The 18,612-nt window shown below is 44.9% G+C and overlaps 1 gene segment (V, D, J or C); it reads left to right on the top strand.

The window, feature by feature from the left end:
• Window positions 1-18,612, top strand: part of LOC130844884 (T-cell receptor alpha chain constant-like) — a 590,793-nt gene that overhangs the window by 538,780 nt on the left and 33,401 nt on the right. Inside the window, 1 exon segment of the C gene segment in view lies at window positions 13,272-13,332. Coding sequence covers window positions 13,272-13,332 — 61 coding nt within the window.

Below are 18,612 nucleotides of genomic sequence, written 5' to 3'. Positions count from 1 at the left end.
TGGATGACCTGTGATAAAGCAGAATGTTTATCTGGGTTGTGAAGCTGTCAGGGAGAGGAGAAGAGAGATGGATTACAGAAAGCAATATTGAAAATGTACAAGCTGTCTCTGCCCTTGCAGAGTTCAGTGTTTGGGAGCTTTGGTGTTGGTTTTTTCTGTTAGGATTACAGAAACTGGGGTGCTTTCCATGCTGGCACGCTATTTGCAGAAGTGCCTGCCATCTGACACTTCAATTGTATTTTGGTAACCACGCTCTGTGCCTGAACCGGGTGTGACAATAGGTAACGGGGCTGATTTGTTAACAAATAGAGTTTATACATCTAAAGGAGTGGCCCCAAAATTAATTAATTACTTAATTACTTAATTAAGGAGTGGCCCAGTCAAACCACTCAGCCTGGAGCGGCACACACTTCAGTCCCGCCCCTCCACTGTCCTTGCTCACCTCCTCTTTGGCAACTGCCCTCAAAGGGCTCAGAACATTCTTTTAGTAGCAGCCATGATGGCTTTATCTTTTGAAGGTGGATTTCATTTTTATTAATAATCAAAAGGCTTTCAGAGCCATGACTTGTACGTAAAGGAGGGACTCCAATTAATTACTGGCACTATTTTGGTTCCAAAAATGAGGTATGACTATAAAATAATGTCACTCTTGTGTATGTGTAGCCCATAAACTGACTCTCAGAGAGAGTCCTAAAGGGAGTACTTTGAAGGGTTCAACCATCATTTAGATGTTTAAATCCTGACATGTTTGTTCAAACAGCCTCTTTACTCAATAAACACACATAAGATAAACATAGCATGAGACTGAGGATGTATTATAAGCCCAGACCAAATCAAAGCATGAATACTTTCAGTATGAACTGAGATATTATCCTAAGGAAATCCCCTTCGGGAAAACATAAAGTCAAAACCTTTCCATGGAGAAAGTGCATATGATACCCTGCTAATTGACAGCAAAGCTACTCCAAGACATGGTAATCTCATGTGGGTTTATGTAGAGCCACAAAGCATTGTGACTCAGAAAGCTACAACTACGTCTTTGGAGCAGGCACTAGCCTGCAGGTTTTAACAAGTGAGTATTACAGGCAAGACAGATGATTTTAAACGTTGTTCGTGTCTGAGAGGCAAGGGAAGGTAAAATAAGGGAAATACCTGCTCTAAACTATGGAAGCAAAAATTACAGCTGTCTGAAGTGGCCATTCTGGGTCCCTCTACTCTGGACAGGAGGGACGAAGGAGAGCTTGGAGGCACACTGAGATGAACTTACCACCAATTTCATAAGAATTATATTAAAAAAAAGAATTATATTAATTATTAGAAAATATTTATTAGCTAAAGACTTTGAGACACTCCTCTAAACACAGGAATTCTTTTAAAAACTGTACACTGTCATTCCACATTTTTCACTCACTTTTCCTACCCCTCTTTATGCCTTTCTCCCTCATCCAATGCAGTGCTTCATCTGGGCATTCTTGTTTTGAGAAACCATCATGTCCACTCCTTAGCCTGTCGCTTAAGGCTCTCTGAAACCTGGGCCCTTTCTGCTCTCCAAATCTGTTTCCAGCTATTCCCTTTCTTACATGCTCTGCTCCAGGCAAACTGGACACCTGCTTCCCCTGAACACTTACATGTGCACACACCTGTACCCGGTGTCCACAAATCAGACACCACAGACCCAGCACTGAAAACAGACTTGCATACATGAAACAAATTATTTCTTAGCCAGGAGACCCAGCATAAGTGTCACCTGACTTAATTTCATAGGGAAAACTTGAGAAACTATATCCCTTCTTAAAAATGAAGGAGGCTTGGGTAAAAGATCCAGCAGGCAAATAGCAAAGTAGGAAGGAAGGAGATGCTTCTGTAATGGGTGCAGGAATGAGGGAAGCTATTCTCTGGAGGAGAACAACATTGACTAAATCCAAGTAGGAAATTTATGGGCTGCCATATTACCTGCATATTTCTTGTTTTCCTTCTGGAGTGGGCCATTCTGAATTACTGGTTGTTAAGCCCTGGTTCCCCCAGGTGGCCAGAGGGTGGAGAAGAGAGAGGAGACCATGCTGTACACACAGCTGTGATGCCCATGGGGTTTCCATCTCAGATTTTCCTTCAAGCTACCTCAAAATTGAGAGGTTCAAAAGGATAGGGGAAGCTACCCGTAAAAGAATGATTTCAGGTTAGTCCTTGAGTTGTGCTATCTCCCAGGAAAGGGACAGTGAGAATGGAAAAGTCTCCACTAGGACAAAGATAGAAAGTAGTGAAAGTCCTTTTCCTGGTGACCGTCTAAGCTGGGGATGCAAAGGTCTGGAGCTGGAGTCAGGGGTAAACTCCAGAGCAGACCAGTGCTTGTGACTGCCTCTAGTTCTGTGGAATGAGAAAAGGTGGGGATCCCGTTAGATGTTGCAGAAGCCAGACCTCAGTCAGAGGTGTCTGGCTGCAGCACCCTGAAAGGCTGGACCAGCATGCGGACCCCTCTTGCTGTGTGGGCAGTGGCAGCTGCCCTCAGTCTCTCCCATTGGGATGACAATATCTCTGCCTGCTTTGGCTTTGGGGTCACGGACAAAAACTGTTCCTACTTTATCCAAATGAGGTACGTGATCTGCAGAACCCCTGGAGAATTATTGTCTAAAACACCAGAGGAGAGCTAGGATTTGGGCAGTCAGTATGCTGGGCTTATGTGGGAAAACTCCTTCTTTAGAATGTTTAGAAAGAGTACGCTCCATTCATCCAGTGTGGAAACAGTCCGAAAATCCAAGCCAGAGCTAGGATTCTGTGCCAGGTTATTACTGTGACAATTACTTAATATTCTCTGTGCTCACGGTATCGCTTCTTCCAGAAGATCTTTAGGGAAAACTTGGCTCAGTTTCTAGGAGGTTTTTGCTGAGCTGAAGATCACTGTGTGAATAATAATGCAGGCAACGTGTTCACACTTGGAGGCGGAACAAGGTTAATGGTCAAACCCCGTGAGTATCTCTGCTGAATCCGTAACGAGTGCTCTGGTTTCTAAAGGAAGCCATAGCACTGAACTTCATTTGGGGGCTTTCTCCGCCCAATTTTTTTAATTAATTCTAATCATTCATCTTCATGATTATACAGTGTATGTACATATGTATGTATATGCCATAAGTGCCACATGTACATGCGAAAACGGGCACACGTGTAATCATCTGGCACAGGAAAAAGTAAGCTGGAGAAGAACAGATTCCTTGTCCTTTTTTAAGTCCATGTTGAAAGCAGGGATGGCTGAGCACTGGAGTGGGAGAACCTTTCTCCAGTGACTTTGCTGGGATTTTGCCACGCCTTGCTGGCCTAGTGAGGGGACAGCTAGGTCTGGAGGTTGGGAGGATGAACTATTTAACCTCAGAAAAGCCTTTGTGTCCCAACCATGCTGTGACTTGACCACGATAATAAATAGTCTTCCCTGCTACCTCTTTGGCCAGGGTCCCAGCCGGAGGAGCATGCTGGCTGGAATTGTGGATTGAAAGGGATTTCCTGATCCACATTGGCCTGGTCGGTTTCTGTAAAGCTTTCTATGACTGTGTAATATTGGCGGCAACCGTAAGCTGATTTGGGGATTGGGGACAAGTCTGGCAGTAAATCCAAGTGAGTCTTCAAATTAACTCTCTCAAACCTGTCTATGCAGTTGGAAGTATCTCAGAAACTGTCTCCTTCTTTAGCCCTCATGTTTTAAGTGTGCAGTAATTAGTAGTATTTTTCTCCTGTCCACCCAAGCTGAGCCCTTGCCTGCCTCTCAGTCAAAATAACTAGAGAGAGGGGTCCAGATGTGCCTGGTAGGAAGGCAGTTAGACAGTTAGAAGGGGTGTGAGACTGTTTTCTTACAGAGCAAACAAGTGGCCCATTCCAAAAAGAGCCATCGGAGAGCATTGAAAGTCAGACAAGGTGAAAATATGCATCGTGTATCACAGCCTCCCTAGTCCATACTGTACCAACCTCACCACGGGCCATTGGTGAGTCCTGTTTCCTCCCAGCCAAAGATAACTCACGTGCTGCTGGGAACTCCCAGGACTTAGGGGCCTCTCAGTGACCTCCCTGGAGAACATCTCCCCACCATGGTTTATCCAGAATGACTCAGACTTACCATATAATTTCTGCATCTTTCCGTTCTTTTTGGCTTACAGCCTTATGGTGGATTTGCTAGACATAACAGGGGAGGAGTTGGTTTCATCCTAATTCTGGCCTCTCCTGAAAAGTTCTTCTCTCCAAGACTCTTCAAGAGCATCTTAGGGACCACCTACCCTGTTCAGAATTGCGCTTTGTACAACCAGGCTGGTTCCCAGCAGTGTTTGCTGTGGCTTTGGCAGAGGCTAGCTCCCAGGGAGGTTCTGGAGCTCCAGCCTGGAGCTGTGGGGAGAGGAAGGGGTGTTATACAGTGGCGTCCAGGGGCTTTGGGAAAGACATATTTGATATAGGTGTTAATGAATTTCTAAATGAGCTTCTGTGTGTTAACCCGATAAGACTCTCCAGGGAGAAGGTCACCCTTACCTTTGCAGCTGTAAATGGAAGCCATGTGTTGCAAGAAAAATGGGAAATGTCAACTGCAGTGCCAAAATGAAGAGACAGGGTATAAATATTGAATCAGTTTTAATGTTAAGTTTATGAAATGTAAGCCTTTCAGAAGAACCGGCTCAGGGCACATTTATTAGAATCGATGAGCTAACTATTTTGTCAGTGTTACTGGGATGCACACTTTAAAGGGGAACCCAGAACTTTTTTAAGGCTAATGAAAGTATAGGCACTAAAGGTGAATTTTGGAAGCAAACTGCCTGGGCAAACCCTAACTCTCCTGTTTACCAGATGTGTGCCCTCAGGCAGGTTACCTAATCTCTTTATGCCTCATTTTTCTCATCTGTTGAATGGAAATAATCACAGTACCTAGCTCACTGCATTGTTATGAGATTAAGAGTGAATACCTATCAAGGACCCTGCATAGCAGTGGCGCATAGTAAGTCTTCAATAAATATTAGCTATTATTACTAGATCAAGTTGCTGGAGGGAAGGAAGAAAAAAAAAACTGTCTCCTTCTAAAGTTTTTGTAAAGTGGAGTATTACAGTGTGGCTCTGGAAACACAGGAAGACTCATCTTTGGGCAGGGGACAATGTTACAAGTAAAACCAGGTAGGTCTGAATGTTCTCAAGTGAGCCAGAGTCACTCACTAAATTCATTCTTTGGTTAATCTTCTCTGCCTTTTCGACCTCTAACCAAAGACTCTTATTTGTAGGTTTTATTTTTCTTTTACACTAGTAAGGAGAATGTGGGTAAAGCCTGGCTGATAATGGTCTTTTCTTACCCATTTAGTTTCAGCTAATGGCAAAAAAAGGGGGGGCAGGACTTGAGGTGAGTTAGGTCTGGAATTTCTAAGCTAAGACTGAGAAAATATAATTTTATGGGAGACATAAAAACATCAAGTGTGACAGATGCACAAAAAATAAAGGTGATTTTACATAATAGCATACTACAGTGGGAGCCACCCCGGTAGCCACTAGAATTCTCTAAGAACTGTCTTTCAAGGGGTAACATGGAAATGACAAGCTTTTGTTTGAAAAAAAAAAATGGGGAGGAGACACGGGGGACTGTTGGTGACTTGGATTTTTTTTTTTTTAAGAAACCTGGAAAACAGCATTTTTCCGTAGGATGTTTGGTAAAAGGCTATTACCAAGTAGGAGTCAAAGGGGTCAAAAGGTGCGTGGTATCCCCCAGGTGATCGTCACAGAGGAAGAAGAGGAAGAAGATGTCTCAGAGTAAAGTGTTTTTATACTGGGCAGAAACATTGTGTCAGATTCTGGGGCAAACCAGCTTGTCTTTGGGACGGGAACAAGACTCGCCGTCATTCCCCGTAAGTCCTTTGCCACTTGAGAAAAAGCCCTTAATCTATAATGACCAGCTCTTACATCCCAGACACCTAATGAATTTCTAAATAAGCTCCCGTGTATTAACCTGATAAGACTCTCCAGGGAGAAGGTCACCCTTACCTTTGCAGCTCTAAATGTAAGACATGTTGTAAGAAAAAATGGGAAATGTCAACTGCGGTGCCAAAATGAAGAGAGTGGGTATAAATATTGGGCCAGTTTTAATGTTAAGTTTATAAAATGTAACCCTTTCAGAAGAACCATCTCAGGGCACGTTTATTAGCTGGTGTCTACACAGCACAATCGTCCAGCTAATTTGATTAATGTCGGTAGCTGATCCGAATATTTAGGCACCTCCTTGAGAAATCTTTTTTGAACTCAAAATGGCCTGAATTGACTGTCACATTACCGAAATAATTGCCAGATCTGTTTTACTTTGTGCTGTGTAGACTCAGCCTAATAAAAACAAATGCTGTTGTGTTTTTCTCCCCCAGTCTGTCTCCTCTCCACACAGGGAGTTTTCCTTCTATTCAACAGCATCTTTGCACACAAAGAAAAGAGGCCCAGCAAGCCGTTTGACTTATGACTGCTGCTATTTTGCATTTATATGACTCCTTTCCTTGGAAGAGATTAAGACACTTCATAGGACTTATTAGCTAAACAGATTGACAGCCTAATTAGAAAGAGAGAAACAGATTTGGAGTATCTTTTTGTGACTGCCACTCCTGCCCCCTCCTGTAGAACATTTGGTCAGATGGTTCTGCGGAACAGAAATAAGACAGGGAGGGGGGTAGCTGTTTGTAGTGTGGGACTTCTCAGCTGCATGGGAGAGGTTCTTACGGGAGGTAAAACCGTACTAAATAGGTCAGGGCAACTGACAGAGCCGGGAACATTTCTTTCCCCAGAACCCCTGTGTTCTCACAAAGCAGAGCACATCAGCTGTTGCTGTGTGGCTACCCTTCTTACTTCTGTTTTCAGACCCTTCCCCCCCAGGGCTATTCCTTCCATCTCCCACTCCTCCGTCTAACTCCTTTCTCTCTCCTGCGATCCCTGACTCTCATGCTCACCCCAGCACCAACCCTACCACATGCTAAAGAGGCCGCCTGCCTCTCTGGCCATCAGTGGTATTTCTGGGGAGTTTCTTAGCTTCTTGAGTGACCATCCAAAGGCTCAGGCACCTGAGAGAATCCTCCCCGAGGGCAGGGCCCCCCCCCCCACCAGAGGTGGAGGTGGCCGCCATGGGTACCGAATGCCTGCATCAAGGTTGGAGCTGGGCCAGGATGAGGAAGACCCTCTGGAGGAAGGTCAGCCACAGAATGAGGACCCCCATGGCCTTCGTGATACATGTGTCTGAGTCCCCTCCTACTTGGGAAACTGTAGCTTCCACCTTGACTCGACATGTGTGGCTCTGAGGAGATGGCAGGATTTTGTAGTGGCGTCAGCCATTGTGGAGAGTCAGGCTTTGGGGGGTGCGCTGCATTTCGGGTCCGGCACTCAAGTGATTGTTACACCACGTAAGTGCATCTTTTCTCATTTCTGTGGGTTATTATGTCTGCCAGTCATAGAGAGGAGTCTTCCCCCCACCCCATCTCCCAGCTAGTCACTGATGGGGTACGATTTCTGAATCTAGCTGCCCTGCCAGTGGGACCATTAAGACGATCCAATTCATTTTCAGTTATAGCTTTGATTTCAATTAATGGTGCTAACAGCAAAGGGAAATTAGCACGTCGTGCGAGCCTAACCTGTGCTCTTTCACTGCTGTGGGAGGACAGTCGTTTCTTCTTATCCCCCGGCAGTTAGACTTCAGAATTCAGCTGACCTTTTCCAGGCCTATCTCCTCTGGCAGATTAAGTGGCTGGGTTCACTAACTTTCTTGGAGAAAAACACACAAGACAGATATATTCTCCTTCAGCTTTTCCTAAGAAAGCTTTTTGTTAGTTATTTTGACAACACACTTTAGCTAACATAGTCCCTCCTATTCGTGTTAATAATATCTTGGCTTAAACAAGCAATTTTCCCCACATTATTCAAAATGCATTGCTGCGTGTAACCCACTGCTCGACCACCAGCCCTTTTGTCTTCGCAACACTCTCTAAGAAGGTAAACAGGTCACACATCACCACAGATAATTTCACAGACAGAAAAGCTGAAGCACAGACACATTAAATAATTTCAGTTAAACCCAAAACTCAGAATTGGGATTAGAGCTTGAGATTCCCTGTTTTCTTATGGTGAATTATCTTGAGCTGTCACCTTTGTGAATTGAAAACATAACAGGCATAGGCCATAGGAATTCACCAGGGATGGAACTTAACCAGAACAAAAACTGACTGTTTGATGATTGCACTGGGGGTTGAAATGTATGCCCAAGTCTTCTTTGCCCTTGGTAGTTATTTGGTGCCAGAGATGGGGAAAGAGCAGAGGGGCCAGATGTAAAGGCAGAGCGCCTTGCTGGGCTCAGGGGGTTTTTGCAGGCCTGGATATCACTGTGTTCTCCAACAGTGACAGACTCATCTTTGGGGCTGGAACCAGATTACAAGTCTTTCCAAGTAAGTCCTAGAAACCAAGGAGTGATTTTTGCAAAGGTGTTTTGTATAAACAGCCAACTCGCTTTGGTTCATCCTCACGGTCCTTTGGGCCACCCTTCCCAACTCTGTGCTCTGTAGGGCCTTCCCTGCCTCTGGCCGCCTGGTCCCTGTTCCCTCAAGACGTCATTTCTCACAGAGAGAATGTTCTGTAAACCAAATCAGCATAATCTATATATGAGTACCATGGTTCTGACTAGAACCTTATCAGCAGTGAAAACAAGACACTAGAATATCAGATGCGTTATGACTGCAAACAAATGATCTGTTTCTCTCTTTTGCATTTTTATTTAAAATATCAGGGAAAGTGAAGCAAGTTCAGCTTCTCCCACTTGAAAACTGTTTATGAATTATGCTTCCCTTATATGCAGAGAGACCAAGATTGACTTTGGATGTTTAGTCATTCGATTTCATCATCTGTGTCTGGAATCTATAATGGGCGAGGGAATCAAATGTAATTAAATGAGCAAATAATCTTCAATAGTCAATAGTCCTACATTGTTTTACGTGCTCGACTCTGGACTTCGTATCTGGGATTTATCTCTAATAGGCTCCCCAGAAGGACAGTGAAGGTTTTTGTTAAGGTTTTTGTCTCTGTGTGGATGGCAACTATCAGTTGATCTGGGGCTCTGGGACCAAGCTAATTATAAAGCCAGGTAAGTCTCAGAGACGTGACTGTCAGGGAGGGGAGACACAGGTTGAATAATACACGAGGCATAACACGCAAATTATATTTTTAAGAACAATTCAGCCTGCTGGAGATGATGCACTCGACCCAGATGGGGCTTTCATTCCCAGAGAGAAGCAATGTCAGCCACCAACCCTCTTGTTTGATCTAGTTACTTCCAGAATGAATAATGCTTCACTAACCCTCCAAGAGAGCAGAGCCAGGTTGCTAAAGAGTAGATAATTCCCTCTAATATGGTTGGAATTCTTTCCCAAGGAAATAAACAGTCTCATTTTATCAAAAGAGAAATCCAAAGTAAAGGGAAAAGGCCATAGTCAAAGACCAGGGGGGTGAAAAGTAGTGCCTGCAGCTTTCCCGACATCCTTGTCTCTGGCTGCTGTCCTCTGTGGGGAGCAGATGCCTGCAAAGCTTCTGGTCACTTGCTGGTGAATCCCCTGGGGTTCTGGGCCTCAGCACGAGCCCCACAGCTCGAGTAATTAAAAGGCAGTGTCAGGGCACATGAGGGGAGTATGGAGCCTAAAGGGATACCTAGCAAGTCTGCTTTTGCAGAGGTGGGACTAAGGAGTTCTTAGCCTGGGAAGACGAAGCCCCTCCTCCCCCATCCTGCCATGCCCCCTCCTGAGGGTTACTGTAAGGCGCTGAAGGGCTGTGTGAATTATGGGAGTGCTGCCAGCAAGCTCATCTTTGGGACTGGCACACTGCTTTCTGTCAAGCCAAGTACGTGAGTAGCGGGATTCTGTGTCCCTGGCAAGTGCAAAGTAACAGCCACTCTTTGGTAAAAAGGAGGGATGAAGGTAGATTTCTTACCTCACCACGTCCCTTATCTAGGCAGGGTCTCAAATTTCCCATTCTCCTGATGGCGCCACACAGCCAGAGAAGGGGAAATGGGCTAGTGTTAAGATAAATCCCAGGAAGGAAAATCGCTGTAGAAAAAGTCTTCCCCCTAAATGTTATAGGCTTTCTGCTCTGTGAACCTGATTTCCAGGCCATTTCTCAGCTTTGGTCCTACCTTTACCTAGGTAGATACGATCTCTGCTAACCTGTTTGTACATTCGTGTGTCAGCTAGTCCAAGCACCTTGTTTTTCTCCCAAAAGAGACCTCAGAGCTATGGTTGGGGAGATTGCTGAGAAGGCAGGCAGAACTGATCCAGGATGGGGCAGGGCAAAGACGATGCTTAGGGTGGGTTAAATCAATATTAATACAGTGATCCATGTATTCAATAACACCTTCCCTATATGTCCTCCATTTGTTTCCCCTTTCGTTTTCCCTAGAATACATCATTTTGGTTTGTTCTGGACACCTACTGCTCCCAGCCTAAGAGGAAGGAAAATTAGTGTTGAACTCTCTTCAAATCTGAAGAGGCAACAAGTCACAGTTATGTTGGGGATGAGATCAAGTCTCCTCTCTCCAAGCTTAAAATCCTGTCACTTATGCCCTATTTTTAACCAAGACGTGGTATGACTGTCTTGGATGCTCACCCCTTTCTCTTTTCTTCGATTCTCAATGTATGTTAAAATGTATATTGAAACCCAGCCAATGCTCAGCTTTGTGATAAAGGAGTTCTTGTGGGGCCTTATCCTTGCCTTTAGGATACAATCTTTCTTCTAAAAGAAAATCTTCACTCCTTTCATTTAGTTCAGGACTGGACTTTCTTAAAGTGTAGGAGATGGTGTGTTATAACTCCCTATCCTTCTCTGTCTGAAACATCATATGAGTCCATGGTGGCACTTCTTTAGGAAAAGATAGCACTGTTTGCCTCTTGTTTCTCTTCCCTGGTGAAATATTTTCTTAGACTACCACATAGACACTATTACACAGTGAGAAAGCTTGGAAATACCCTGGCCAGTGAGTAGGGTACAGGACCGAGGCATTTGGGTGGAGTCTGGATAGGAGTTCAGGCAGCTCCGTAGCTGGAAAACATCCCTTTGGATACAGGAGTGCATCATCCTTTCAGACCCGTCTGTCTAGGGCTGAGCTCACACACATGAGAGCAAAGAGTTATTAACAGATTATTTGATTTGGCCTCTGCAGACTTAAGCCTAACAATGCAAAAGGGTCTTACAAGCTCCTAAGGTTGGTCTTTCTAAATAAAAATGATTTGATTTATGTAGCAGAACCAATGTTTTTCTTCCTATCATAAAAGACTATCTTCCAGAAACACAGTTTTTTTCTGTGGAGACTCCAACTGCCCCCTCACCACCGTGCTGTGTGTGTGATGGGGTTTTACTAGGGGTTTCAGTAAAGGTAGGAAATGCTGTGGGAATAACAATGGCAGAATCTTCTTTGGAACTGGAACCCAGGTGGTGGTAAAGCCAAGTAAGTGGCCATGTTCTATTTATATTTGACCAAACAAATAAACCCTGACGAGTTAGTCGAGATTTAATTTAATATGTAGACAAATGTACCTTTTGAAAAATGACTCTTGTAAATGCATGAAACATTCATGATTGGTGAGAATAAGCAATAACGATAAATAGATGCAGAATGAGACCATCCCAAATTGCCTTTAACATGGTAGCTCAGCTCCCCTTCTTCCAAAGAGATATTGAAGTCATGAGTTATTTACAGCCACAGTATCTCTTAAACTACATTCTGCGATGATTTGTGTGTTTACTGTGATTTTGCCCACAGAACTTGTCTTCCATTCTACAAAAAATGAGAATCTATCTCATTTTAAATGCTACACTCGTGTGGATAAGATACGTTCTTTGTCGCTCATGCCTGCATGTGTATTTATTCTAAAAGACCAAATACAAAACCCAAACATTGTCCCATTTTAACAAAGGTCCACATCTAGTCCTATACGTGTCAAATTTCACCAAAAGCATAGCTTTACTGTTCAAATGCAAAGGGAGGAAAAAAAACAATTGAGATGAAATGACGATCCCAGATGGCTTATTAACACCTGAAAGGGAATGCAGAGTGAAATAAAATTGCAGGCATGATGGCAGGATTTTTGTTTAATGATCAGTTCTTCCATGGGGAGTAAAAACTTTTTGAACACACCTCTTTGGGGAGGAGAGAAATAATGAATTGAGGACCCTGGCATTCCTGGGAGTGCACCTGGGATGCCAGTTTCTCCACAATGCATTTTGGGGACAAAGGGACACATCCAAATGTCAGTCGAGAAAATAATAGTAAGAGGCAGGTGTTGTCAAGTTGACTGACTGGGTTATTAAACCCTACATTGGGTTATAAGTGAGACTGTGGGCTGACCAACTGACCAAGGAGCTTTAGAATAGCCTATTTTTGAATGGTTTAGCTGTGAGAAATGCCCAAAGACAAGGAAACAAGCTAAAGGACTCCATAAACTGGCTTTAGATCTAGTAAGTATGATCAATCCATGCTAATCCTATTTAAAGACTGTGGTAAAGACATTTTGGAGGTCAGGTAGACAATGAAGAAGAAGCAGTGGGGCTTAGTTCTTGGTCAAACAAGGACCCAGTCAGGCTGGTGGTAATGCCATCCAGGTCCATCTCTTGGTAATGAGAGAACATATCCATGGACTGTGAAAGGAGAGCACTTCCTGAAAGACTAGGGTCCCTCTGGACCAAAATGGATGACCCCTCTCCCCCAACCCCACTACCCCCAGGTAGGGCAGGGCTTTAATGAATGCAGCAAATGTGTGCTTGGCCTAAGGTAAGGTATCTTCAGGGTTTGGTGATATGGCCACCCCAGAACAGAGCCCAGGGTGAGGTGAGGGTTCTGTGATGCAGTTCTAGCTCAGGTGAAATTCAGATGTGTGTCTTATGTGGCCCCTTTCTGTCCCCATCTTTCTTCAGGCTCTGAAGAGTGGATTTCTAGCTCGGTGGCTGTCTGCCCAGCCATTTTTTGCCTGCCATAAGAGAATTGTGTTAGCTATCACAAAGGAGTTTGTTGAATTGTTGCTTTTATAATTCACCTTCAGTGTCAAATGAGGTCATCCAATTTCCTTTCTGCACATTTGCAATAAGCAGCATAAAATTCAAGCAAAATGACCAGGAGACACAGAGAAAGATGGCTGAAGAGATAATGAGGCCTGTTTATTATAGTAGAGGAGAAAATACCCTATGAAGTTGAAATAGCCAATGAGGGATGGGTAGCTTTCCCGAAGAGTCACTAGGAGTTTTTGTTGTGGCCCCAATCACAGTGTGAACAAACTGCTAGCAAAATTGTCTTTGGAAGAGGGACTCAACTTCATGTTCTCCCCAGTAAGTGCTGTTCACGTGATTTTTTTTTTTTTTTGATATTGACTCCCATTGAGTGAAAGTGATTTGGTGTTGGGAGGGAAAATTTCTTAGGCTCTAAGACACGTGAGTAGCCTCTAGGTCCTAGGTCCTTCTGCTCTCATAGAGGCCCAGTCCTTGGCCTTTCCAGCTTAGCCAAATATCAAATTCCTTCCCCTCTAGAGTTCGGAAAGTTGCTGCCAGTGTTTTTGCTGCTTAAATATCAATTATCTTTTTCACTGTTTATACATTAGGAAGAGTAAAAAATTGTGAAACTTTGTCAAGAGTCCATCTTCAAGTCTCCCTCCAGGCTGGCCCCCAGTGGACTTTGTTTGGACACGTCATTAAACCCAGGATGATTTCTGACTCCAACTAAAGTGGCTTTGGAAAGGCCCCCAGCCTCCCTATGACCCCTCTCCTTCCACTCTTTATAAAAGACTCACTTTCTCTGTTTGGCCTCTGCTAAGATTCCTGGCTGTGGTGCTCCTGCACCTTCACATTTCCCTTGTTCCAGGGATGGGCAGGAGATAACTTTTGTAAGAGCTACTTTAATGCCAGAGGCAACAGAGATGGTACGTCAGCCAAGAACAACATCTTGCGTTGAGCCTTCTTGCTCTGTGCCATTTTCCAAATCCCTTCCTTCATTTGAGAAAAGCAGCCACTCCTTTTTATTCCTAGCACAGTGAAGAGTTCATTATGAGGCCAGAGACAGATGTTTCCTTTGGAATATTTTTCACAGGCTAACAATAAGCTGGAAGTTTGCAGGCGGTTCACAAATGCATTCTTGGGCCACAACTCCATGTATGGAAGCCTGTGTCAGCAGAGTAGACAGTCAAAGCCAGGGACCTCTTAACTATACCACATTCTGTAGAGGATCAGGGAGAAGGAGGCAAAGATGTGCTAAGGGAAAACAAAAACTATGGTTACGTGGGGAGATTTCTGGGTCATTCCACCCAGGGGAAAAGATGAACGTGAAGAAACATTCAGAAAACCACCAAGGCCAGGCATTCAGGCTTTTTGCTGTGGAGGCAATCACTGTGGGATTCAGGAGGCAGGCAGCTTGTCTTTGGAAACGGCACAAGACTTGCTGTGATTCCGAGTAAGTGTCCTTGGTCACCCCTAATTTTGATCAGCAATGGCCTCTTCTTTTAAGTGATTTTTCAATGAACCTGTGAATGCTTTTTCTCCCAAGAAAGGTCTGGTAGGAGCTGGGAAGTCAGTGCTGGGCAGGAAGATGAACAGGTTACTCTGGCATAATTCAAAAGCCACCCAGACCATCATGGGCAAGCTCCGTGCCTCACCCTGGCCTCAGCACCTCCCGCTTGCTCTGGCCACACATCCTGCCCAGCCCCCTCCCCGATCCCAGGACACCAGAACCCTAGGACAGAGAGCCTGAGACTCTTTAGTCTGGGGAGCACAGGAAGGCTTGTCTGAAGTCCAAGAGCCATTTTTAAAATGTATTGTGGGTTTCTATTTATTGTTGTTATTCATTTTAATTTGTCTAAGTAATATGTGAAAACTTCCCATTGTGAAAACAATTCAAATGACAGATGAAGCCAATAGTCACCTTGACCCCACCCCCACCCCCACTTCCTTCAATATCAGTTTCCCCCCCAAAGGTGACCACTGGGACTGGTTTGGTGTGTTTTGATGAGTTTCTATTTGGAGCATGTTGACATGAAATCTCCTGTCCTCAAGGAAAGGAGCTCAAGACATAAAGAACTCAGACTGCAGTCTGCAGATTTCAATTAGATATGAGGGACGGTTGCTTGAATGTAAAGGCTGTTGGCAAAGGAGAGCCACCTTCCCAGGAGCTCTTAAAGAATACATAGGTCTTTGGTCAGAGAACACCTTGGCTGAAGACAAGAGGATGGACTAGCTGCCCTCTGAAATCCAGCCAGGTCTATGTAGGACTCAGGGATGGTCCACCCACTATGGCAAGCCTCTGTGACAGCCCTTCTCTTTTGTTTTGTTTTGTTTTTTAATACATTTATTTATTCATTTTTGGCTGTGTTGGGTCTTCGTTGCTGCGCACGGGCTTTCTCTAGCTGCAGAGAGCAGAGGCTACTCTTTGTTGCAGTGCATGGGCTTCCATTGTGGTGGCTTCTCTTGTTGCAGAGCGTGGGCTCTAGGCCTGTGGGCTTCAGTAGTTGTGGTATGTGGGCTCAATAGTTGTGGCTCGAGGGCTCCAGAGCACAGGCTCAGTAGTTGTGGCACACCAGCTTAGTTGCTCCACGGCATGTAGGATCTTCCCAGCCCAGGGCTTGCCCCCGTGTCCCCTGCATTGGCAGGCGGAATCTTAACCACTGCACCACCAGGGAAGCCCCCAGCCCTTCTCTTTTGTCTGTCGTGTAGTTATTGTTACAGCCTGAGCTTTTGTCAGCACTGCTCCTATACTGTGAGTGGTTTGATTTTCTCAGCATCTGTGGGGTTTTTGCAAAGAAAGGAAACTCTGTGTGCCTCTGGACTTGGGGGTAACAAACTCACATTCGGGAAGGGCACCAAACTCTTGGTCACACCAAGTAAGTTCTTCTTTCTGGCTTATTATTCTTCCCAAGATGACTGCCTTCCATCATGCAGAAGCTGTCAAAACACAGGTGGTGTTTTCTTTGCTTGGTTTGTGTTGGGTGGTTCGTGATACCAGTTGGAAAACAAGGTTATTAATGCATAGATTCCCTGGGGCATTGTACTTGGCTTTTGAGATCCATGCAGTCTCTCCCTGAGAAAATATGTGAACCTCCATGAGGAGGAAGGCCCAGGGTAAGCAGAGGGGAAAAAAAGGCAGGAATTGGATGAAAACAGATAAAGGGCTTGTAGGAATAACAAGCAAGAGGGGATCCCAGGACACCAAGCAGTAGCCACTTTGAGTGAATTTCCCAGGAGCTGCTCCCGCCAAGGCCCATTCTTTCAAGGAAAATTACGGCAAGTAGAATCGGACTGGGAAGTTGCTAGTTATTAATATTCATCCCACGTTGTAACCTAATTACAAGGCGATTGTTTTGGCCACGGGCAGTCATTTCAGGTTTTGTTTTCCTGCTTGCCTCCTCCACCGCCACCTGTCTTCCTAGAGGCCCGAGTCAAGGTTATTGCAGTAGCACTGAACACTGTGTAATACCAGTGCAGGCAAATTAACCTTTGGGAACGGGACCGTGCTCACTGTGAAGCCAAGTAAGTCGTGTTCTTCTTTGACTGTGCCTTTAGGGGCAATCAATCAAATCGTTAGTTTGAAAAATACTTTAATCCTGTGCATCTGCTTGCGATCTTTATTGATGTTCCTTCCCCAGGCCAAAGAGTGTTGGTTTCTTTCTCTGCTTTCAAATGGGATGTGTGTGCGCCCAGCCACCGGCACACACGCGCGCGCACCCACACTTGCTCTGGCTCATGGTTAGGGGCTTTCAGGAGCATATACAACATTTTCAAAGAAATACAGATATAAACAATACTTGAGCCAATGAGAATGTCAGGAAGGACCTCCAGAAGGGACCCAGAGACCCCCACACACACCCCTGGTTTGGCTTCTCTGCACGCTCCCTGGCCCTGTGGGATACGCTTTAGCTCTGTCTGGGTCTAGGGCAGGAAATTCCTCAGCTTCTCTCGGTAATCAATTCCAAAATTTAGCAGCCCTTTCTTCTAGAAAGTACTTTTGTACATCTGACTTTAACTACCCACCCCCCACTGTAATTTAAATCTCTGAAAAGAACCACTAGAATTTTAGGCATCTAGTTTGAGAATAAAATTTCTACTATAAAACATGAGACTCAGCACTGAGTCTACTTCTTCAGCCTCCATATGTCCCCTCAGGACATTTTGAACTGAAGTGATTACAGACTAGGCACTATAGTGTGAGCTTTGGAGACAGGAAAACCTAAATTTGAGTCCTGGCTCCACTATTTTACTAGCTGTGCGACCTTAGACAAATTACTTAACCTCTCTGAGCCTTGGCTTCCCCATCCATAAAATGAGGATAAAAATATCCCTACCTTGTTGTGTTATTGAAAGGATCAAATAAAATAATAACAGCTAAAATATTTAGCATAGAAAGAGCTCATTAAACCCTAGCTATTAACAATAATGATAAACATCATCTCCAACACACAGTAGAGCTTTTGTTTCTCCCCTCAGGCTCTTCTGTCAAGGCTCTGTCATACATCAGGAGAAGAGCTGGCATGGGGGGGAGGGTGGAGAATGTCAGCCTGTTCTATGAAATTCTTCACCTGGGATTGAAAACTGTCTACGTGGAAATAGAAAGAATCCTGGCTAATTTAAATACAAAACCATCAGAGGCAGGGGAGAGGTTTCTGCAGAGAGCTGCATGGCCAGAGCTCCTGAGGCTACACAATAACCCCTTAAAGCAGGGATGCAGCACACAGTATAGTTGGGCAAGGGCTGTGGCAGCTGAAACGTTGCACCACCGCTCACCAAGCTGACCCCAGTGCAACTCCCTCCAAAGTGCCCCAAGACATGGGCTCCCCATGTGGAGGAACTGGGACAGAGAGAGGATGGAAGCTTCACAGGAAAGAGCTACTTGCCCCAAATTGTGTTTTTGCTCCTCTGGGTAGTGAGGCTTGCGAGAAATATGGCACCTGAAAAATAGCCCCTAAATGAAACTTTCAGACCCAGGGATGGAGGATCAACCTATAGAGGTAAACTGGGCAAGTGAATATTGAAGACATGTGGTTGAGGGTAAGGTGGGAATCAAGTCACATCTCAATCTGGGAGAGGATGCATTAAACAAAAGCTGGAGGTGCTGCGCTCTCCAGCTCCACTGGGACTCAGACCACAGGACGGTGCTAATACTGCAAGAGGAAGGGAGTTAGGTTAGTGGTAAAACCTTCCTAATAGGTTTGAGAACAGTGAAAATGAGCTGTCAGGAGCAGTTGCCAGAGCACTTTCTCTGGAGGGTTTTTGAAAGGAGAGAGACACCTTCCTCTCAGTGCTGATTGAAGTGCAGCCCTGCCTGGAGGCAAGAGGAAAAAGCGAGAGAACCTCTCTAAGCCTCTTCCCAGCCCCAGAGCCGCTCTGTGAAAAAACCCTGGCTCGTAATGCAGAGCTTCATGCTCCGGGACACCAGGGTTGCTGGGTTAAGTTTTGGAACCCTTGCGTGTCATGTCCCAAACTCCCTTTGTTCTCAGACTTAACAGGACAAGAGGGCTGATTTTTTCATCCTAACGCTGAAAACACAGCATCTGGGTCCTGGGTCGCTGGTGGAGTTGAGATGTGTGGGATGGGAAGTGTGGGGTCGGGGGGAAGCTCTAAGGGGTTTTT

Source organism: Hippopotamus amphibius, chromosome 2 (assembly GCF_030028045.1).
Source record: "Hippopotamus amphibius kiboko isolate mHipAmp2 chromosome 2, mHipAmp2.hap2, whole genome shotgun sequence".
Classification (NCBI taxonomy): domain Eukaryota; kingdom Metazoa; phylum Chordata; class Mammalia; order Artiodactyla; family Hippopotamidae; genus Hippopotamus; species Hippopotamus amphibius.
The sequence above is the reverse complement of the archived record's forward strand: the minus strand, read 5'-3'. Positions and strand labels throughout refer to the sequence as shown.